This window comes from Carcharodon carcharias, chromosome 2 (assembly GCF_017639515.1).
Source record: "Carcharodon carcharias isolate sCarCar2 chromosome 2, sCarCar2.pri, whole genome shotgun sequence".
Lineage (NCBI taxonomy): Eukaryota > Metazoa > Chordata > Chondrichthyes > Lamniformes > Lamnidae > Carcharodon > Carcharodon carcharias.
The window spans coordinates 239346320-239367062 of record NC_054468.1 but is presented as its reverse complement, the minus strand read 5'-3'; the positions used below and the strand labels follow the sequence as shown (position 1 = coordinate 239367062).

At 56.4% G+C, this 20743-nt stretch overlaps 1 protein-coding gene across 1 annotated transcript in view; it reads right to left on the bottom strand.

Annotated features, from left to right (window-relative positions):
* The window catches only part of LOC121289043 (cathepsin B-like), a 170408-nt gene extending 150102 nt beyond the window's left edge, over nt 1-20306 (bottom strand). Inside the window, exon 1 of the mRNA XM_041207978.1 lies at nt 20184-20306. Coding sequence (XP_041063912.1) covers nt 20184-20306 — 123 coding nt within the window. The remainder of the gene's footprint in view (nt 1-20183) is intronic.
* Between the last annotated feature and the right edge of the window lie 437 nt (nt 20307-20743).

The following is a 20743-nucleotide window of genomic DNA, read 5'->3' as shown; positions in this document are numbered from 1 at the left end:
TCTCATCCTGTGCTCTCTCTCTCTATTTCTCTGCTCTCTCTCTCTCTATCTCTCTGCTCTCTCTCTCCCTGTCTCTCTGCTCTCTTCCTGTGCTCTCCCTCTCTCTCTGCTCTCTTCCTGTGCTCTCTCTGCTCTCTTGCTGTGCTCTCTCTGCTCTCTTGCTGTGCTCTCTCTCCCTCTCTCTCTGCTCTCTCTCTCCCTGTCTCTCTGCTCTCTTCCTGTGCTCTCTCCCCCTCCCTCTCTGCTCTCTTCCTGTGCTCTCTCTCCCTCTCTCTCTGCTCTCTTCCTGTGCTCTCTCTCCCTCTCTCTCTGCTCTCTTCCTGTGTTCTCTCTCCCTCCCTCTCTGCTCTCTTCCTGTGCTCTCTCTCCCTCTCTCTCTCTGCTCTCTTCCTGTGCTCTCTCTCCCACCCTGCTCTCTTCCTGTGCTCTCTCTCCCTCCCTCTCTGCTCTCTTCCTGTGCTCTCCCTCTCTCTCTGCTCTCTTCCTGTGCTCTCTCTGCTCTCTTGCTGTGCTCTCTCTGCTCTCTTGCTGTGCTCTCTCTCCCTCTCTCTCTGCTCTCTCTCTCCCTGTCTCTCTGCTCTCTTCCTGTGCTCTCTCTCCCTCCCTCTCTGCTCTCTTCCTGTGCTCTCTCTCCCTCCCTCTCTGCTCTCTTCCTGTGCTCTCTCTCCCTCTCTCTCTGCTCTCTTCCTGTGCTCTCTCTCCCTGTCTCTCTGCTCTCTTCCTGTGCTCTCTCTCCCTGTCTCTCTGCTCTCAACCTGTGCACTCTCTCCCTGTCTCTCTGCTCTCTCTCTCCCTGTCTCTCTGCTCTCTCTCTCCCTGTCTCTCTGCTCTCTTCCTGTGCTCTCTCTCCCTGTCTCTCTGCTCTCTTCCTGTGCTCTCTCTCCCTGTCTCTCTGCTCTCTCTCTCCCTGTCTCTCTGCTCTCTCTCTCCCTGTCTCTCTGCTCTCTCTCTCCCTGTCTCTCTGCTCTCTTCCTGTGCTCTCTCTCTCCCTGTCTCTCTGCTCTCTTCCTGTGCTCTCTCTCCCTCCCTCTCTGCTCCCTTCCTGTGCTCTCCCTCTCTCTCTGCTCTCTTCCTGTGCTCTCTCTGCTCACTTGCTGTGCTCTCTCTGATCTCTTGCTGTGCTCTCTCTGATCTCTTCCTGTGCTCTCTCTCCCTCTCTCTCTGCTCTCTCTCTCCCTGTCTCTCTGCTCTCTTCCTGTGCTCTCTCTCCCTCCCTCTCTGCTCTCTTCCTGTGCTCACTCTCCCTCTCTCTCTGCTCTCTTCCTGTGCTCTCTCTCCCTCTCTCTCTGCTCTCTTCCTGTGCTCTCTCTCCCTCCCTCTCTGCTCTCTTCCTGTGCTCTCTCTCCCTCTCTCTCTGCTCTCTTCCTGTGCTCTCTCTCCCTGTCTCTCTGCTCTCTTCCTGTGCTCTCTCTCCCTGTCTCTCTGCTCTCATCCTGTGCTCTCTCTCTCTGTCTCTCTGCTCTCTCTCTCCCTGTCTCTCTGCTCTCTCTCTCCCTGTCTCTCTGCTCTCTCTCTCCCTGTCTCTCTGCTCTCTCTCTCCCTGTCTCTCTGCTCTCTTCCTGTGCTCTCTCTCTCCCTGTCTCTCTGCTCTCTCTCTCCCTGTCTCTCTGCTCTCTCTCTCCCTGTCTCTCTGCTCTCTCTCTCCCTGTCTCTCTGCTCTCTCTCTCCCTGTCTCTCTGCTCTCTCTCTCCCTGTCTCTCTGCTCTCTCTCTCCCTGTCTCTCTGCTCTCTTCCTGTGCTCTCTCTCCCTGTCTCTCTGCTCTCTCTCTCCCTGTCTCTCTGCTCTCTCTCTCCCTGTCTCTCTGCTCTCTCTCTCCCTGTCTCTCTGCTCTCTCTCTCCCCTGTCTCTCTGCTCTCTCTCTCCCTGTCTCTCTGCTCTCTCTCTCCCTGTCTCTCTGCTCTCTCTCTCCCTGTCTCTCTGCTCTCTCTCTCCCTGTCTCTCTGCTCTCTCTCTCCCTGTCTCTCTGCTCTCTCTCTCCCTGTCTCTCTGCTCTCTCTCTCCCTGTCTCTCTGCTCTCTCTCTCCCTGTCTCTCTGCTCTCTTCCTGTGCTCTCTCTCTCCCTGTCTCTCTGCTCTCTTCCTGTGCTCTCTCTCCCTCCCTCTCTGCTCTCTTCCTGTGCTCTCCCTCTCTCTCTGCTCTCTTCCTGTGCTCTCTCTGCTCTCTTGCTGTGCTCTCTCTGATATCTTGCTGTGCTCTCTCTGCTCTCTTCCTGTGCTCTCTCTCCCTCTCTCTCTGCTCTCTCTCTCCCTGTCTCTCTGCTCTCTTCCTGTGCTCTCTTCCTGTGCTCTCTTCCTGTGCTCTCTTCCTGTGCTCTCTCTCCCTGTGCTAGCTCTCCCTGCTCTCTTCCTGTGCTCTCTCTCCCTGTGCTAGCTCTCCCTGCTCTCTTCCTGTGCTCTCTCTCCCTCCCTCTCTGCTCTCTTCCTGTGCTCTCTCTCCCTCTCTCTCTGCTCTCTTCCTGTGCTCTCTCTCCCTGTCTCTCTGCTCTCTTCCTGTGCTCTCTCTCCCTGTATCTCTGCTCTCATCCTGTGCTCTCTCTCTGTCTCTCTGCTCTCTCTCTCCCTGTCTCTCTGCTCTCTTCCTGTGCTCTCTCTCCCTGTCTCTCTGCTCTCTCTCCCTGTCTCTCTGCTCTCTTCCTGTGCTCTCTCTCCCTGTCTCTCTGCTCTCTTCCTGTGCTCTCTCTCCCTGTCTCTCTGCTCTCTCTCTCCCTGTCTCTCTGCTCTCTCTCTCCCTGTCTCTCTGCTCTCTCTCTCCCTGTCTCTCTGCTCTCTCTCTCCCTGTCTCTCTGCTCTCTCTCTCCCTGTCTCTCTGCTCTCTCTCTCCCTGTCTCTCTGCTCTCTTCATGTGCTCTCTGTCTCCCTGTCTCTCTGCTCTCTCTCTCCCTGTCTCTCTGCTCTCTCTCTCCCTGTCTCTCTGCTCTCTTCCTGTGCTCTCTGCTCTCTTCCTGTGCTCTCTCTCTCCCTGTCTCTCTGCTCTCTTCCTGTGCTCTCTATCCCTGTCTCTCTGCTCTCTCTCTCCCTGTCTCTCTGCTCTCTCTCTCCCTGTCTCTCTGCTCTCTCTCTCCCTGTCTCTCTGCTCTCTCTCTCCCTGTCTCTCTGCTCTCTCTCTCCCTGTCTCTCTGCTCTCTCTCTCCCTGTCTCTCTGCTCTCTCTCTCCCTGTCTCTCTGCTCTCTCTCTCCCTGTCTCTCTGCTCTCTCTCTCCCTGTCTCTCTGCTCTCTTCCTGTGCTCTCTCTCTCCCTGTCTCTCTGCTCTCTTCCTGTGCTCTCTCTCCCTGTCTCTCTGCTCTCTTCCTGTGCTCTCTCTCCCTGTCTCTCTGCTCTCTTCCTGTGCTCTCTCTCTCTATTTCTCTGCTCTCTCTCTCTCTATCTCTCTGCTCTCTCTCTCCCTGTCTCTCTGCTCTCCCTGTCTCTCTGCTCTCTTCCTGTGCTCTCTCTCCCTGTCTCTCTGCTCTCATCCTGTGCTCTCTCTCCCTGTATCTCTGCTCTCATCCTGTGCTCTCTCTCTCTCTATTTCTCTGCTCTCTCTCTATCTCTCTGCTCTCTCTCTCCCTGTCTCTCTGCTCTCCCTGTCTCTCTGCTCTCCCTGTCTCTCTGCTCTCCCTGTCTCTCTGCTCTCTTCCTGTGCTCTCTCTCCCTGTCTCTCTGCTCTCATCCTGTGCTCTCTCTCCCTGTCTCTCTGCTCTCTTTCTGTGCTCTCCCTCTCTCTCTGCTCTCTTCCTGTGCTCTCTCTGCTCTCTTGCTGTGCTCTCTCTGCTCTCTTGCTGTGCTCTCTCTGCTCTCTTGCTGTGCTCTCTCTCCCTCTCTCTCTGCTCTCTCTCTCCGGATCTCTCTGCTCTCTTCCTGTGCTCTCTCCCCCTCCCTCTCTGCTCTCTTCCTGTGCTCTCTCTCCCTCTCTCTCTGCTCTCTTCCTGTGCTCTCTCTCCCTCTCTCTCTGCTCTCTTCCTGTGCTCTCTCTCCCTCCCTCTCTGCTCTCTTCCTGTGCTCTCTCTCCCTCTCTCTCTGCTCTCTTCCTGTGCTCTCTCTCCCTCTCTCTCTGCTCTCTTCCTGTGCTCTCTCTCCCTCCCTCTATGCTCTCTTCCTGTGCTCTCTCTCCCTCTCTCTCTGCTCTCTTCCTGTGCTCTCTCTCCCTGTCTCTCTGCTCTCTTCCTGTGCTCTCTCTGCTCTCTTGCTGTGCTCTCTCTGCTCTCTTCCTGTGCTCTCTCTCCCTCTCTCTCTGCTCTCTCTCTCCCTGTCTCTCTGCTCTCTTCCTGTGCTCTCTCTCCCTCCCTCTCTGCTCTCTTCCTGTGCTCTCTCTCCCTGCTCACTTCCTGTGCTCTCTGTCTCTGCTCGCTTCCTGTGCTCTCTGTCCCTGCTCTCTTCCTGTGCTCTCTCTCCCTCCCTCTCTGCTCTCTTCCTGTGCTCTCTCCCTCTCTCTCTGCTCTCTTCCTGTGCACTCTCTCCCTGTCTCTCTGCTCTCTTCCTGTGCTCTCTCTCCCTGTCTCTCTGCTCTCAACCTGTGCACTCTCTCCCTGTCTCTCTGCTCTCTCTCTCCCTGTCTCTCTGCTCTCTCTCTCCCTGTCTCTCTGCTCTCTTCCTGTGCTCTCTCTCCCTGTCTCTCTGCTCTCTCTCTCCCTGTCTCTCTGCTCTCTCTCTCCCTGTCTCTCTGCTCTCTCTCTCCCTGTCTCTCTGCTCTCTCTCTCCCTGTCTCTCTGCTCTCTCTCTCCCTGTCTCTCTGCTCTCTCTCTCCCTATCTCTCTGCTCTCTCTCTCCCTATCTCTCTGCTCTCCCTGTCTCTCTGCTCTCTTCCTGTGCTCTCTCTCCCTGTCTCTCTGCTCTCATCCTGTGCTCTCTCTCCCTGTATCTCTGCTCTCATCCTGTGCTCTCTCTCTCTATTTCTCTGCTCTCTCTCTCTCTATCTCTCTGCTCTCTCTCTCCCTGTCTCTCTGCTCTCTTCCTGTGCTCTCCCTCTCTCTCTGCTCTCTTCCTGTGCTCTCTCTGCTCTCTTGCTGTGCTCTCTCTGCTCTCTTGCTGTGCTCTCTCTGCTCTCTTGCTGTGCTCTCTCTCCCTCTCTCTCTGCTCTCTCTCTCCCTCTCTCTCTGCTCTCTTCCTGTGCTCTCTCCCCCTCCCTCTCTGCTCTCTTCCTGTGCTCTCTCTCCCTCTCTCTCTGCTCTCTTCCTGTGCTCTCTCTCCCTCTCTCTCTGCTCTCTTCCTGTGCTCTCTCTCCCTCTCTCTCTGCTCTCTTCCTGTGCTCTCTCTCCCTCCCTCTCTGCTCTCTTCCTGTGCTCTCTCTCCCTCTCTCTCTGCTCTCTTCCTGTGCTCTCTCTCCCTCTCTCTCTGCTCTCTTCCTGTGCTCTCTCCCTCTCTCTCTGCTCTCTTCCTGTGCTCTCTCTCCCTCCCTCTCTGCTCTCTTCCTGTGCTCTCTCTCCCTCTCTCTCTGCTCTCTTCCTGTGCTCTCTCTCCCTCTCTCTCTGCTCTCTTCCTGTGCTCTCTCTGCTCTCTTGCTGTGCTCTCTCTGCTCTCTTCCTGTGCTCTCTCTCCCTCTCTCTCTGCTCTCTCTCTCCCTGTCTCTCTGCTCTCTTCCTGTGCTCTCTCTCCCTCCCTCTCTGCTCTCTTCCTGTGCTCTCTCTCCCTCTCTCTCTGCTCTCTTCCTGTGCTCTCTCTCCCTCTCTCTCTGCTCTCTTCCTGTGCTCTCTCTCCCTCTCTCTCTGCTCTCTTCCTGTGCTCTCTCTCCCTCTCTCTCTGCTCTCTTCCTGTGCTCTCTCTCCCTCCCTCTCTGCTCTCTTCCTGTGCTCTCTCCCTCTCTCTCTGCTCTCTTCCTGTGCTCTCTCTCCCTGTCTCTCTGCTCTCTTCCTGTGCTCTCTCTCCCTGTCTCTCTGCTCTCAACCTGTGCACTCTCTCCCTGTCTCTCTGCTCTCTCTCTCCCTGTCTCTCTGCTCTCTCTCTCCCTGTCTCTCTGCTCTCTTCCTGTGCTCTCTCTCCCTGTCTCTCTGCTCTCTCTCTCCCTGTCTCTCTGCTCTCTCTCTCCCTGTCTCTCTGCTCTCTCTCTCCCTGTCTCTCTGCTCTCTCTCTCCCTGTCTCTCTGCTCTCTCTCTCCCTGTCTCTCTGCTCTCTCTCTCCCTGTCTCTCTGCTCTCTTCCTGTGCTCTCTCTCTCCCTGTCTCTCTGCTCTCTTCCTGTGCTCTCTCTCCCTCCCTCTCTGCTCTCTTCCTGTGCTCTCCCTCTCTCTCTGCTCTCTTCCTGTGCTCTCCCTCTCTCTCTGCTCTCTTCCTGTGCTCTCTCTGCTCTCTTGCTGTGCTCTCTCTGATATCTTGCTGTGCTCTCTCTGCTCTCTTCCTGTGCTCTCTCTCCCTCTCTCTCTGCTCTCTCTCTCCCTGTCTCTCTCTCTTCCTGTGCTCTCTCTCCCTCCCTCTCTGCTCTCTTCCTGTGCTCTCTCTCCCTCTCTCTCTGCTCTCTTCCTGTGCTCTCTCTCCCTCTCTCTCTGCTCTCTTCCTGTGCTCTCTCTCCCTCCCTCTCTGCTCTCTTCCTGTGCTCTCTCTCCCTCTCTCTCTGCTCTCTTCCTGTGCTCTCTCTCCCTGTCTCTCTGCTCTCTTCCTGTGCTCTCTCTCCCTGTCTCTCTGCTCTCATTTTGTGCTCTCTCTCTGTCTCTCTGCTCTCTCTCTCCCTGTCTCTCTGCTCTCTCTCTCCCTGTCTCTCTGCTCTCTCTCTCCCTGTCTCTCTGCTCTCTTCCTGTGCTCTCTCTCCCTGTCTCTCTGCTCTCTCTCTCCCTGTCTCTCTGCTCTCTTCCTGTGCTCTCCCTCTCTCTCTGCTCTCTTCCTGTGCTCTCTCTGCTCTCTTGCTGTGCTCTCTCTGCTCTCTTGCTGTGCTCTCTCTGCTCTCTTGCTGTGCTCTCTCTCCCTCTCTCTCTGCTCTCTCTCTCCCTGTCTCTCTGCTCTCTTCCTGTGCTCTCTCCCCCTCCCTCTCTGCTCTCTTCCTGTGCTCTCTCTCCCTCTCTCTCTGCTCTCTTCCTGTGCTCTCTCTCCCTCTCTCTCTGCTCTCTTCCTGTGCTCTCTCTCCCTCCCTCTCTGCTCTCTTCCTGTGCTCTCTCTCCCTCTCTCTCTGCTCTCTTCCTGTGCTCTCTCTCCCTCTCTCTCTGCTCTCTTCCTGTGCTCTCTCTCCCTCCCTCTCTGCTCTCTTCCTGTGCTCTCTCTCCCTCTCTCTCTGCTCTCTTCCTGTGCTCTCTCTCCCTGTCTCTCTGCTCTCTTCCTGTGCTCCCTCTGCTCTCTTGCTGTGCTCTCTCTGCTCTCTTCCTGTGCTCTCTCTCCCTCTCTCTCTGCTCTCTCTCTCCCTGTCTCTCTGCTCTCTTCCTGTGCTCTCTCTCCCTCCCTCTCTGCTCTCTTCCTGTGCTCTCTCTCCCTCTCTCTGCTCTCTTCCTGTGCTCTCTCTCCCTCTCTCTCTGCTCTCTTCCTGTGCTCTCTCTCCCTCTCTCTCTGCTCTCTTCCTGTGCTCTCTCTCCCTCCCTCTCTGCTCTCTTCCTGTGCTCTCTCCCTCTCTCTCTGCTCTCTTCCTGTGCTCTCTCTCCCTGTCTCTCTGCTCTCTTCCTGTGCTCTCTCTCCCTGTCTCTCTGCTCTCAACCTGTGCACTCTCTCCCTGTCTCTCTGCTCTCTCTCTCCCTGTCTCTCTGCTCTCTCTCCCTGTCTCTCTGCTCTCTTCCTGTGCTCTCTCTCTCCCTGTCTCTCTGCTCTCTCTCTCCCTGTCTCTCTGCTCTCTCTCTCCCTGTCTCTCTGCTCTCTCTCTCCCTGTCTCTCTGCTCTCTTCCTGTGCTCTCTCTCTCCCTGTCTCTCTGCTCTCTTCCTGTGCTCTCTCTCCCTCCCTCTCTGCTCTCTTCCTGTGCTCTCCCTCTCTCTCTGCTCTCTTCCTGTGCTCTCTCTGCTCTCTTGCTGTGCTCTCTCTGATATCTTGCTGTGCTCTCTCTGCTCTCTTCCTGTGCTCTCTCTCCCTCTCTCTCTGCTCTCTCTCTCCCTGTCTCTCTGCTCTCTTCCTGTGCTCTCTCTCCCTCCCTCTCTGCTCTCTTCCTGTGCTCTCTCTCCCTCTCTCTCTGCTCTCTTCCGGTTATCTCTCTCCCTCTCTCTCTGCTCTCTTCCTGTGCTCTCTCTCCCTCCCTCTCTGCTCTCTTCCTGTGCTCTCTCTCCCTCTCTCTCTGCTCTCTTCCTGTGCTCTCTCTCCCTGTCTCTCTGCTCTCTTCCTGTGCTCTCTCTCCCTGTCTCTCTGCTCTCATCCTGTGCTCTCTCTCTGTCTCTCTGCTCTCTCTCTCCCTGTCTCTCTGCTCTCTCTCTCCCTGTCTCTCTGCTCTCTTCCTGTGCTCTCTCTCTGTCTCTCTGCTCTCTCTCTCCCTGTCTCTCTGCTCTCTCTCTCCCTGTCTCTCTGCTCTCTCTCTCCCTGTCTCTCTGCTCTCTCTCTCCCTGTCTCTCTGCTCTCTCTCTCCCTGTCTCTCTGCTCTCTCTCTCCCTGTCTCTCTGCTCTCTCTCTCCCTGTCTCTCTGCTCTCTCTCTCCCTGTCTCTCTGCTCTCTCTCTCCCTGTCTCTCTGCTCTCTCTCTCCCTGTCTCTCTGCTCTCTCTCTCTCCCTGTCTCTCTGCTCTCTCTCTCTCCCTGTCTCTCTGCTCTCTTCCTGTGCTCTCTCTCTCCCTGTCTCTCTGCTCTCTCTCTCCCTGTCTCTCTGCTCTCTCTCTCCCTGTCTCTCTGCTCTCTCTCTCCCTGTCTCTCTGCTCTCTTCCTGTGCTCTCTCCTCTCTTCCTGTGCTCTCTCTCTCCCTGTCTCTCTGCTCTCTCTCTCCCTGTCTCTCTGCTCTCTCTCTCCCTGTCTCTCTGCTCTCTCTCTCCCTGTCTCTCTGCTCTCTCTCTCCCTGTCTCTCTGCTCTCTCTCTCCCTGTCTCTCTGCTCTCTCTCTCCCTGTCTCTCTGCTCTCTCTCTCCCTGTCTCTCTGCTCTCTCTCTCCCTGTCTCTCTGCTCTCTCTCTCCCTGTCTCTCTGCTCTCTCTCTCCCTGTCTCTCTGCTCTCTCTCTCCCTGTCTCTCTGCTCTCTCTCTCCCTGTCTCTCTGCTCTCTCTCTCCCTGTCTCTCTGCTCTCTCTCTCCCTGTCTCTCTGCTCTCTCTCTCCCTGTCTCTCTGCTCTCTCTCTCCCTGTCTCTCTGCTCTCTCTCTCCCTGTCTCTCTGCTCTCTCTCTCCCTGTCTCTCTGCTCTCTCTCTCCCTGTCTCTCTGCTCTCTCTCTCCCTGTCTCTCTGCTCTCTCTCTCCCTGTCTCTCTGCTCTCTCTCTCCCTGTCTCTCTGCTCTCTCTCTCCCTGTCTCTCTGCTCTCTTCCTGTGCTCTCTCCTCTCTTCCTGTGCTCTCTCTCTCCCTGTCTCTCTGCTCTCTCTCTCCCTGTCTCTCTGCTCTCTCTCTCCCTGTCTCTCTGCTCTCTCTCTCCCTGTCTCTCTGCTCACTCTCTCCCTGTCTCTCTGCTCTCTCTCTCCCTGTCTCTCTGCTCTCTCTCTCCCTGTCTCTCTGCTCTCTCTCTCCCTGTCTCTCTGCTCTCTCTCTCCCTGTCTCTCTGCTCTCTCTCTCCCTGTCTCTCTGCTCTCTCTCTCTCCCTGTCTCTCTGCTCTCTTCCTGTGCTCTCTCTCTCCCTGTCTCTCTGCTCTCTCTCTCCCTGTCTCTCTGCTCTCTCTCTCCCTGTCTCTCTGCTCTCTCTCTCCCTGTCTCTCTGCTCTCTTCCTGTGCTCTCTCCTCTCTTCCTGTGCTCTCTCTCTCCCTGTCTCTCTGCTCTCTTCCTGTGCTCTCTCTCCCTGTCTCTCTGCTCTCTCTCTCCCTGTCTCTCTGCTCTCTCTCTCCCTGTCTCTCTGCTCTCTCTCTCCCTGTCTCTCTGCTCTCTCTCTCCCTGTCTCTCTGCTCTCTCTCTCCCTGTCTCTCTGCTCTCTCTCTCCCTGTCTCTCTGCTCTCTCTCTCCCTGTCTCTCTGCTCTCTCTCTCCCTGTCTCTCTGCTCTCTTCCTGTGCTCTCTCTCTCCCTGTCTCTCTGCTCTCTTCCTGTGCTCTCTCTCCCTGTCTCTCTGCTCTCTTCCTGTGCTCTCTCTCCCTGTCTCTCTGCTCTCTTCCTGTGCTCTCTCTCTCTATTTCTCTGCTCTCTCTCTCTCTATCTCTCTGCTCTCTCTCTCCCTGTCTCTCTGCTCTCCCTGTCTCTCTGCTCTCTTCCTGTGCTCTCTCTCCCTGATTCTCTGCTCTCATCCTGTGCTCTCTCTCCCTGTATCTCTGCTCTCATCCTGTGCTCTCTCTCCCTGTATCTCTGCTCTCATCCTGTGCTCTCTCTCTCTATTTCTCTGCTCTCTCTCTATCTCTCTGCTCTCTCTCTCCCTGTCTCTCTGCTCTCTTCCTGTGCTCTCCCTCTCTCTCTGCTCTCTTCCTGTGCTCTCTCTGCTCTCTTGCTGTGCTCTCTCTGCTCTCTTCCTGTGCTCTCTCTCCCTCTCTCTCTGCTCTCTCTCTCCCTGTCTCTCTGCTCTCTTCCTGTGCTCTCCCTCTCTCTCTGCTCTCTTCCTGTGCTCTCTCTGCTCTCTTGCTGTGCTCTCTCTGCTCTCTTCCTGTGCTCTCTCTCCCTCTCTCTCTGCTCTCTCTCTCCCTGTCTCTCTGCTCTCTTCCTGTGCTCTCTCCCCCTCCCTCTCTGCTCTCTTCCTGTGCTCTCTCTCCCTCTCTCTCTGCTCTCTTCCTGTGCTCTCTCTCCCTCTCTCTCTGCTCTCTTCCTGTGCTCTCTCTCCCTCCCTCTCTGCTCTCTTCCTGTGCTCTCTCTCCCCCCTTCACTGCTCTCTTCCTGTGCTCTCTCTCCCCCCTTCCCTGTTCTCTTCCTGTGCTCTCTCTCCCCCCTTCCCTGCTCTCTTCCTGTGCTCTCTCTCCCTCCCTCTCTGCTCTCTTCCTGTGCTCTCTCTCCCTCTCTCTCTGCTCTCTTCCTGTGCTCTCTCTCCCTGTCTCTCTGCTCTCTTCCTGTGCTCTCTCTCCCTGTCTCTCTGCTCTCATCCTGTGCACTCTCTCCCTGTCTCTCTGCTCTCTCTCTCTCCCTGTCTCTCTGCTCTCTCTCTCCCTGTCTCTCTGCTCTCTCTCTCCCTGTCTCTCTGCTCTCTCTCTCCCTGTCTCTCTGCTCTCTCTCTCCCTGTCTCTCTGCTCTCTCTCTCCCTGTCTCTCTGCTCTCTCTCTCCCTGTCTCTCTGCTCTCTCTCTCCCTGTCTCTCTGCTCTCTCTCTCCCTGTCTCTCTGCTCTCTCTCTCCCTGTCTCTCTGCTCGCTCTCTCCCTGTCTCTCTGCTCTCTCTCTCCCTGTCTCTCTGCTCTCTCTCTCCCTGTCTCTCTGCTCTCTTCCTGTGCTCTCTCTCTCCCTGTCTCTCTGCTCTCTTCCTGTGCTCTCTCTCCCTGTCTCTCTGCTCTCTTCCTGTGCTCTCTCTCCCTGTCTCTCTGCTCTCATCCTGTGCACTCTCTCCCTGTCTCTCTGCTCTCTCTCTCTCCCTGTCTCTCTGCTCTCTCTCTCCCTGTCTCTCTGCTCTCTCTCTCCCTGTCTCTCTGCTCTCTCTCTCCCTGTCTCTCTGCTCTCTCTCTCCCTGTCTCTCTGCTCTCTCTCTCCCTGTCTCTCTGCTCTCTCTCTCCCTGTCTCTCTGCTCTCTCTCTGCCTGTCTCTCTGCTCTCTCTCTCCCTGTCTCTCTGCTCTCTCTCTCCCTGTCTCTCTGCTCTCTCTCTCCCTGTCTCTCTGCTCTCTTCCTGTGCTCTCTCTCCCTGTCTCTCTGCTCTCTTCCTGTGCTCTCTCTCCCTGTCTCTCTGCTCTCATCCTGTGCACTCTCTCCCTGTCTCTCTGCTCTCTCTCTCTCCCTGTCTCTCTGCTCTCTCTCTCTCCCTGTCTCTCTGCTCTCTCTCTCCCTGTCTCTCTGCTCTCTCTCTCCCTGTCTCTCTGCTCTCTCTCTCCCTGTCTCTCTGCTCTCTCTCTCCCTGTCTCTCTGCTCTCTCTCTCCCTGTCTCTCTGCTCTCTCTCTCCCTGTCTCTCTGCTCTCTCTCTCCCTGTCCTCTCTCTCCCTGTCTCTCTGCTCTCTTCCTGTGCTCTCTCTCCCTGTCTCTCTGCTCTCATCCTGTGCTCTCTCTCCCTGTATCTCTGCTCTCATCCTGTGCTCTCTCTCCCTGTATCTCTGCTCTCATCCTGTGCTCTCTCTCTCTATTTCTCTGCTCTCTCTCTCTCTATCTCTCTGCTCTCTCTCTCCCTGTCTCTCTGCTCTCTTCCTGTGCTCTCCCTCTCTCTCTGCTCTCTTCCTGTGCTCTCTCTGCTCTCTTGCTGTGCTCTCTCTGCTCTCTTGCTGTGCTCTCTCTCCCTCTCTCTCTGCTCTCTCTCTCCCTGTCTCTCTGCTCTCTTCCTGTGCTCTCCCCCTCCCTCTCTGCTCTCTTCCTGTGCTCTCTCTCCCTCTCTCTCTGCTCTCTTCCTGTGCTATCTCTCCCTCTCTCTCTGCTCTCTTCCTGTGCTCTCTCTCCCTCCCTCTCTGCTCTCTTCCTGTGCTCTCTCTGCCTCTCTCTCTGCTCTCTTCCTGTGCTCTCTCTCCCTCTCTCTCTGCTCTCTTCCTGTGCTCTCTCTCCCTCCCTCTCTGCTCTCTTCCTGTGCTCTCTCTCCCTCTCTCTGCTCTCTTCCTGTGCTCTCTCTCCCTGTCTCTCTGCTCTCTTCCTGTGCTCTCTCTCCCTGTCTCTCTGCTCTCATCCTGTGCACTCTCTCCCTGTCTCTCTGCTCTCTCTCTCTCCCTGTCTCTCTGCTCTCTCTCTCCCTGTCTCTCTGCTCTCTCTCTCCCTGTCTCTCTGCTCTCTCTCTCCCTGTCTCTCTGCTCTCTCTCTCCCTGTCTCTCTGCTCTCTCTCTCCCTGTCTCTCTGCTCTCTCTCTCCCTGTCTCTCTGCTCTCTCTCTCCCTGTCTCTCTGCTCTCTCTCTCCCTGTCTCTCTGCTCTCTCTCTCCCTGTCTCTCTGCTCTCTCTCTCCCTGTCTCTCTGCTCTCTCTCTCCCTATCTCTCTGCTCTCTCTCTCCCTGTCTCTCTGCTCTCTCTCTCCCTGTCTCTCTGCTCTCTTCCTGTGCTCTCTCTCTCCCTGTCTCTCTGCTCTCTTCCTGTGCTCTCTCTCCCTCCCTCTCTGCTCTCTTCCTGTGCTCTCCCTCTCTCTCTGCTCTCTTCCTGTGCTCTCTCTGCTCTCTTGCTGTGCTCTCTCTGATATCTTGCTGTGCTCTCTCTGATATCTTGCTGTGCTCTCTCTGCTCTCTTCCTGTGCTCTCTCTCTGCTCTCTCTCTCCCTGTCTCTCTGCTCTCTTCCTGTGCTCTCTCTCCCTCCCTCTCTGCTCTCTTCCTGTGCTCTCTCTCCCTCTCTCTCTGCTCTCTTCCTGTGCTCTCTCTCCCTCTCTCTCTGCTCTCTTCCTGTGCTCTCTCTCCCTCCCTCTCTGCTCTCTTCCTGTGCTCTCTCTCCCTCTCTCTCTGCTCTCTTCCTGTGCTCTCTCTCCCTGTCTCTCTGCTCTCTTCCTGTGCTCTCTCTCCCTGTCTCTCTGCTCTCATCCTGTGCTCTCTCTCTCTGTCTCTCTGCTCTCTCTCTCCCTGTCTCTCTGCTCTCTCTCTCCCTGTCTCTCTGCTCTCTTCCTGTGCTCTCTCTCCCTGTCTCTCTGCTCTCTTCCTGTGCTCTCTCTCCCTGTCTCTCTGCTCTCTTCCTGTGCTCTCTCTCCCTGTCTCTCTGCTCTCTTCCTGTGCTCTCTCTCCCTGTCTCTCTGCTCTCTCTCTCCCTGTCTCTCTGCTCTCTCTCTCCCTGTCTCTCTGCTCTCTCTCTCCCTGTCTCTCTGCTCTCTCTCTCCCTGTCTCTCTGCTCTCTCTCTCCCTGTCTCTCTGCTCTCTCTCTCCCTGTCTCTCTGCTCTCTCTCTCCCTGTCTCTCTGCTCTCTCTCTCCCTGTCTCTCTGCTCTCTCTCTCCCTGTCTCTCTGCTCTCTCTCTCCCTGTCTCTCTGCTCTCTCTCTCCCTGTCTCTCTGCTCTCTTCCTGTGCTCTCTCTCTCCCTGTCTCTCTGCTCTCTCTCTCCCTGTCTCTCTGCTCTCTCTCTCCCTGTCTCTCTGCTCTCTCTCTCCCTGTCTCTCTGCTCTCTTCCTGTGCTCTCTCTCTCCCTGTCTCTCTGCTCTCTCTCTCCCTGTCTCTCTGCTCTCTCTCTCTCCCTGTCTCTCTGCTCTCTCTCTCTCCCTGTCTCTCTGCTCTCTCTCTCCCTGTCTCTCTGCTCTCTCTCTCCCTGTCTCTCTGCTCTCTTCCTGTGCTCTCTCTCCCTGTCTCTCTGCTCTCTTCCTGTGCTCTCTCTCCCTGTCTCTCTGCTCTCATCCTGTGCTCTCTCTCCCTGTATCTCTGCTCTCATCCTGTGCTCTCTCTCCCTGTATCTCTGCTCTCATCCTGTGCTCTCTCTCTCTATTTCTCTGCTCTCTCTCTCTCTATCTCTCTGCTCTCTCTCTCCCTGTCTCTCTGCTCTCTCTCTCCCTCTCTCTCTGCTCTCTTCCTGTGCTCTCTCTGCTCTCTTGCTGTGCTCTCTCTGCTCTCTTGCTGTGCTCTCTCTCCCTCTCTCTCTGCTCTCTCTCTCCCTGTCTCTCTGCTCTCTTCCTGTGCTCTCTCGGCCTCCCTCTCTGCTCTCTTCCTGTGCTCTCTCTCCCTCTCTCTCTGCTCTCTTCCTGTGCTCTCTCTCCCTCTCTCTCTGCTCTCTTCCTGTGCTCTCTCTCCCTCCCTCTCTGCTCTCTTCCTGTGCTCTCTCTCCCTCTCTCTCTGCTCTCTTCCTGTGCTCTCTCTCCCTCTCTCTCTGCTCTCTTCCTGTGCTCTCTCTCACTCCCTCTCTGCTCTCTTCCTGTGCTCTCTCTCCCTCTCTCTCTGCTCTCTTCCTGTGCTCTCTCTCCCTGTCTCTCTGCTCTCTTCCTGTGCTCTCTCTCCCAGTCTCTCTGCTCTCATCCTGTGCACTCTCTCCCTGTCTCTCTGCTCTCTCTCTCTCCCTGTCTCTCTGCTCTCTCTCTCCCTGTCTCTCTGCTCTCTCTCTCCCTGTCTCTCTGCTCTCTCTCTCCCTGTCTCTCTGCTCTCTCTCTCCCTGTCTCTCTGCTCTCTCTCTCCCTGTCTCTCTGCTCTCTCTCTCCCTGTCTCTCTGCTCTCTTCCTGTGCTCTCTCTCCCTCCCTCTCTGCTCTCTTCCTGTGCTCTCTCTCTCCCTGTCTCTCTGCTCTCTTCCTGTGCTCTCTCTCCCTCCCTCTCTGCTCTCTTCCTGTGCTCTCCCTCTCTCTCTGCTCTCTTCCTGTGCTCTCTCTGCTCTCTTGCTGTGCTCTCTCTGATATCTTGCTGTGCTCTCTCTGCTCTCTTCCTGTGCTCTCTCTCCCTCTCTCTCTGCTCTCTCTCTCCCTGTCTCTCTGCTCTCTTCCTGTGCTCTCTCTCCCTCTCTCTCTGCTCTCTTCCTGTGCTCTCTCTCCCTGTCTCTCTGCTCTCTTCCTGTGCTCTCTCTCCCTCCCTCTCTGCTCTCTTCCTGTGCTCTCTCTCCCCTCTTCCTGTGCTCTCTCTCCCTGTCTCTCTGCTCTCTTCCTGTGCTCTCTCTCCCTGTCTCTCTGCTCTCATCCTGTGCTCTCTCTCTCTGTCTCTCTGCTCTCTCTCTCCCTGTCTCTCTGCTCTCTCTCTCCCTGTCTCTCTGCTCTCTCTCTCCCTGTCTCTCTGCTCTCTCTCTCCCTGTCTCTCTGCTCTCTCTCTCCCTGTCTCTCTGCTCTCTCTCTCCCTGTCTCTCTGCTCTCTCTCTCCCTGTCTCTCTGCTCTCTCTCTCCCTGTCTCTCTGCTCTCTCTCTCCCTGTCTCTCTGCTCTCTCTCTCCCTGTCTCTCTGCTCTCTCTCTCCCTGTCTCTCTGCTCTCTTCCTGTGCTCTCTCTCTCCCTGTCTCTCTGCTCTCTCACTCCCTGTCTCTCTGCTCTCTCTCTCCCTGTCTCTCTGCTCTCTTCCTGTGCTCTCTGCTCTCTTCCTGTGCTCTCACTCTCCCTGTCTCTCTGCTCTCTTCCTGTGCTCTCTCTCCCTGTCTCTCTGCTCTCTCTCTCCCTGTCTCTCTGCTCTCTCTCTCCCTGTCTCTCTGCTCTCTCTCTCCCTGTCTCTCTGCTCTCTCTCTCCCTGTCTCTCTGCTCTCTCTCTCCCTGTCTCTCTGCTCTCTTCCTGTGCTCTCTCTCTCCCTGTCTCTCTGCTCTCTTCCTGTGCTCTCTCTCCCTGTCTCTCTGCTCTCTTCCTGTGCTCTCTCTCCCTGTCTCTCTGCTCTCATCCTGTGCTCTCTCTCCCTGTATCTCTGCTCTCATCCTGTGCTCTCTCTCTCTATTTCTCTGCTCTCTCTCTCTCTATCTCTCTGCTCTCTCTCTCCCTGTCTCTCTGCTCTCTTCCTGTGCTCTCCCTCTCTCTCTGCTCTGTTCCTGTGCTCTCTCTGCTCTCTTGCTGTGCTCTCTCTGCTCTCTTCCTGTGCTCTCTCTCCCTCTCTCTCTGCTCTCTCTCTCCCTGTCTCTCTGCTCTCTTCCTGTGCTCTCTCCCCCTCCCTCTCTGCTCTCTTCCTGTGCTCTCTCTCCCTCTCTCTCTGCTCTCTTCCTGTGCTCTCTCTCCCTCTCTCTCTGCTCTCTTCCTGTGCTCTCTCTCCCTCTCTCTCTGCTCTCTTCCTGTGCTCTCTCTCCCTCCCTCTCTGCTCTCTTCCTGTGCTCTCTCTCCCTCCCTCTCTGCTCTCTTCCTGTGCTCTCTCTCCCTCTCTCTCTGCTCTCTTCCTGTGCTCTCTCTCCCTCTCTCTCTGCTCTCTTCCTGTGCTCTCTCTCCCTCCCTCTCTGCTCTCTTCCTGTGCTCTCTCTCCCTCTCTCTCTGCTCTCTCTCTCCCTGTCTCTCTGCTCTCTTCCTGTGCTCTCTCTCCCTGTCTCTCTGCTCTCATCCTGTGCACTCTCTCCCTGTCTCTCTGCTCTCTCTCTCTCCCTGTCTCTCTGCTCTCTCTCTCCCTGTCTCTCTGCTCTCTCTCTCCCTGTCTCTCTGCTCTCTCTCTCCCTGTCTCTCTGCTCTCTCTCTCCCTGTCTCTCTGCTCTCTCTCTCCCTGTCTCTCTGCTCTCTCTCTCCCTGTCTCTCTGCTCTCTCTCCCTGTCTCTCTGCTCTCTCTCTCCCTGTCTCTCTGCTCTCTCTCTCCGTCTCTCTGCTCTCTCTCTCCCTGTCTCTCTGCTCTCTCTCTCCCTGTCTCTCTGCTCTCTCTCTCCCTGTCTCTCTGCTCTCTCTCTCCCTGTCTCTCTGCTCTCTCTCTCCCTGTCTCTCTGCTCTCTCTCTCCCTGTCTCTCTGCTCTCTCTCTCCCTGTCTCTCTGCTCTCTCTCTCCCTGTCTCTCTGCTCTATTCCTGTGCTCTCTCTCTCCCTGTCTCTCTGCTCTCTTCCTGTGCTCTCTCTCCCTGTCTCTCTGCTCTCATCCTGTGCACTCTCTCCCTGTCTCTCTGCTCTCTCTCTCTCCCTGTCTCTCTGCTCTCTCTCTCCCTGTCTCTCTGCTCTCTCTCTCCCTGTCTCTCTGCTCTCTCTCTCCCTGTCTCTCTGCTCTCTCTCTCCCTGTCTCTCTGCTCTCTCTCTCCCTGTCTCTCTGCTCTCTCTCTCCCTGTCTCTCTGCTCTCTCTCTCCCTGTCTCTCTGCTCTCTCTCTCCCTGTCTCTCTGCTCTCTCTCTGCCCTGTCTCTCTGCTCTCTCTCTCCCTGTCTCTCTGCTCTCTCTCTCCCTGTCTCTCTGCTCTCTCTCTCCCTGTCTCTCTGCTCTCTCTCTCCCTGTCTCTCTGCTCTCTCTCCCTGTCTCTCTGCTCTCTCTCTCCCTGTCTCTCTGCTCTCTCTCTCCCTGTCTCTCTGCTCTCTCTCTCCCTGTCTCTCTGCTCTCTCTCTCCCTGTCTCTCTGCTCTCTCTCTCCCTGTCTCTCTGCTCTCTCTCTCCCTGTCTCTCTGCTCTCTCTCTCCCTGTCTCTCTGCTCTCTCTCTCCCTGTCTCTCTGCTCTCTTCCTGTGCTCTCTCTCTCCCTGTCTCTCTGCTCTCTTCCTGTGCTCTCTCTCCCTGTCTCTCTGCTCTCTTCCTGTGCTCTCTCTCCCTGTCTCTCTGCTCTCATCCTGTGCACTCTCTCCCTGTCTCTCTGCTCTCTCTCTCTCCCTGTCTCTGCTCTCTCTCTCCCTGTCTCTCTGCTCTCTCTCTCCCTGTCTCTCTGCTCTCTCTCTGCCTGTCTCTCTGCTCTCTCTCTCCCTGTCTCTCTGCTCTCTCTCTCCCTGTCTCTCTGCTCTCTCTCTCCCTGTCTCTCTGCTCTCTCTCTCCCTGTCTCTCTGCTCTCTCTCTCCCTGTCTCTCTGCTCTCTCTCTCCCTGTCTCTCTGCTCTCTTCCTGTGCTCTCTCTCCCTGTCTCTCTGCTCTCTTCCTGTGCTCTCTCTCCCTGTCTCTCTGCTCTCATCCTGTGCACTCTCTCCCTGTCTCTCTGCTCTCTCTCTCTCCCTGTCTCTCTGCTCTCTCTCTCCCTGTCTCTCTGCTCTCTCTCTCCCTGTCTCTCTGCTCTCTCTCTCCCTGTCTCTCTGCTCTCTCTCTCCCTGTCTCTCTGCTCTCTCTCTCCCTGTCTCTCTGCTCTCTCTCTCCCTGTCTCTCTGCTCTCTCTCTCCCTGTCTCTCTGCTCTCTCTCTCCCTGTCTCTCTGCTCTCTTCCTGTGCTCTCTCTCCCTGTCTCTCTGCTCTCTTCCTGTGCTCTCTCTCCCTGTCTCTCTGCTCTCATCCTGTGCTCTCTCTCCCTGTATCTCTGCTCTCATCCTGTGCTCTCTCTCCCTGTATCTCTGCTCTCATCCTGTGCTCTCTCTCTCTATTTCTCTGCTCTCTCTCTCTCTATCTCTCTGCTCTCTCTCTCCCTGTCTCTCTGCTCTCTTCCTGTGCTCTCCCTCTCTCTCTGCTCTCTTCCTGTGCTCTCTCTGCTCTCTTGCTGTGCTCTCTCTGCTCTCTTCCTGTGCTCTCTCTCCCTCTCTCTCTGCTCTCTCTCCCTGTCTCTCTGCTCTCTTCCTGTGCTCTCTCCCCCTCCCTCTCTGCTCTCTTCCTGTGCTCTCTCTCCCTCTCTCTCTGCTCTCTTCCTGTGCTCTCTCTCCCTCCCTCTCTGCTCTCTTCCTGTGCTCTCTCTCCCTCTCTCTCTGCTCTCTTCCTGTGCTCTCTCTCCCTCTCTCTCTGCTCTCTTCCTGTGCTCTCTCTCCCTCCCTCTCTACTCTCTTCCTGTGCTCTCTCTCCCTCTCTCTCTGCTCTCTTCCTGTGCTCTCTCTCCCTGTCTCTCTGCTCTCATCCTGTGCTCTCTCTCTCCCTGTCTCTCTGCTCTCCCTGTCCCTCTGCTCTCTTCCTGTGCTCTCTCTCTCCCTGTCTCTCTGCTCTCCCTGTCCCTCTGCTCTCTTCCTGTGCTCTCTCTCCCTGTCTCTCTGCTCTCATCCTGTGCTCTCTCTCCCTGTATCTCTGCTCTCTTCCTGTGCTCTCTCTCTCTCTCTCTCTCTGGTCTCATCCTGTGCTCTCTCCCCCTCCCTCTCTGCTCTCTTCCTGTGCTCTCTCCCCCTCCCTCTCTGCTCTCTTCCTGTGCTCTCTCTCCCTCTCTCTCTGCTCTCTTCCTGTGCTCTCTCCCCCTCTCTGCTCTCTTCCTGTGCTCTCTCCCCCTCTCTGCTCTCTTCCTGTGCTCTCTCCCCCTCTCTGCTCTCTTCCTGTGCTCTCTCCCCCTCTCTGCTCTCTTCCTGTGCTCTCTCTCCCTCTCTCTCTGCTCTCTTCCTGTGCTCTCTCCCCCTCCCTCTCTGCTCTCTTCCTGTGCTCTCTCCCCCTCTCTGCTCTCTTCCTGTGCTCTCTCTCCCTCCCTCTCTGCTCTCTTCCTGTGCTCTCTCTCCCTCTCTCTCTGCTCTCTTCCTGTGCTCTCTCTCCCTGTATCTCTGCTCTCATCCTGTGCTCTCTCAGTCTCTCTCTCTGTGTCTGAGACGTGGCAGAATCAGACTCAGTGTCTGACTCTGTCCCATCCATTGACATCTCCCGGTCAGGCGGCCGCTCTGTCCCGGGCCGGAGTGGGGAGGAGAGCCTGAGGAATGTGGACAAGGCCGGAGCCGGAAGGTCCGGGTTCCGGCCCCCGAGAGCCGGCAAAACTGGGCATAACTTTCCCAAAGTTTAGTGAAACTTGTCGGGACCCCGCGCCCCCCCCCGGCCCCGCTGCTCCTGACCTCGAACATGAGCCCGATCAGCACCAACACAACCAGACACGACACAATGTCGGCGTGGTTCTGGATCAGAAACTCCTGGCTCAGGAACGGGTAACTTTTACTCCGCTTTCGGAAAGGAGCCATCGCCCCGCAGCCCGACTCCGGCCAACGGCGCGCATGCGCCCGGCCTCCTGCCCAGGGAGCTGCCGCTTAAACGGGCAACGCACCAAGTGGGACTCGGTGGGCCCCACTAGAAATAATCAGCTACCGGCCCCCTCCTCCTCTTCTTCCTCCTCCCCCTCACCCCCATTCCCCCTCCGCCTCCTCCCCACTCCCCCCTCACCCCCATGCCCCCTCCTCCTCCTCCCCACTCCCCCCTCACCCCCATTCCCCCTCCTCCTCCTCCCCACTCCCCCCTCACCCCCATTCCCCCTCCGCCTCCTCCCCACTCCCCCCTCACCCCCATTCCCCCTCCTCCTCACCCTCCTCCTCTTCTTCCTCCTCCCCCTCACCCCCATTCCCCCTCCGCCTCCTCCCCACTCCCCCCTCACCCCCATTCCCCCTCCTCCTCCTCCCCACTC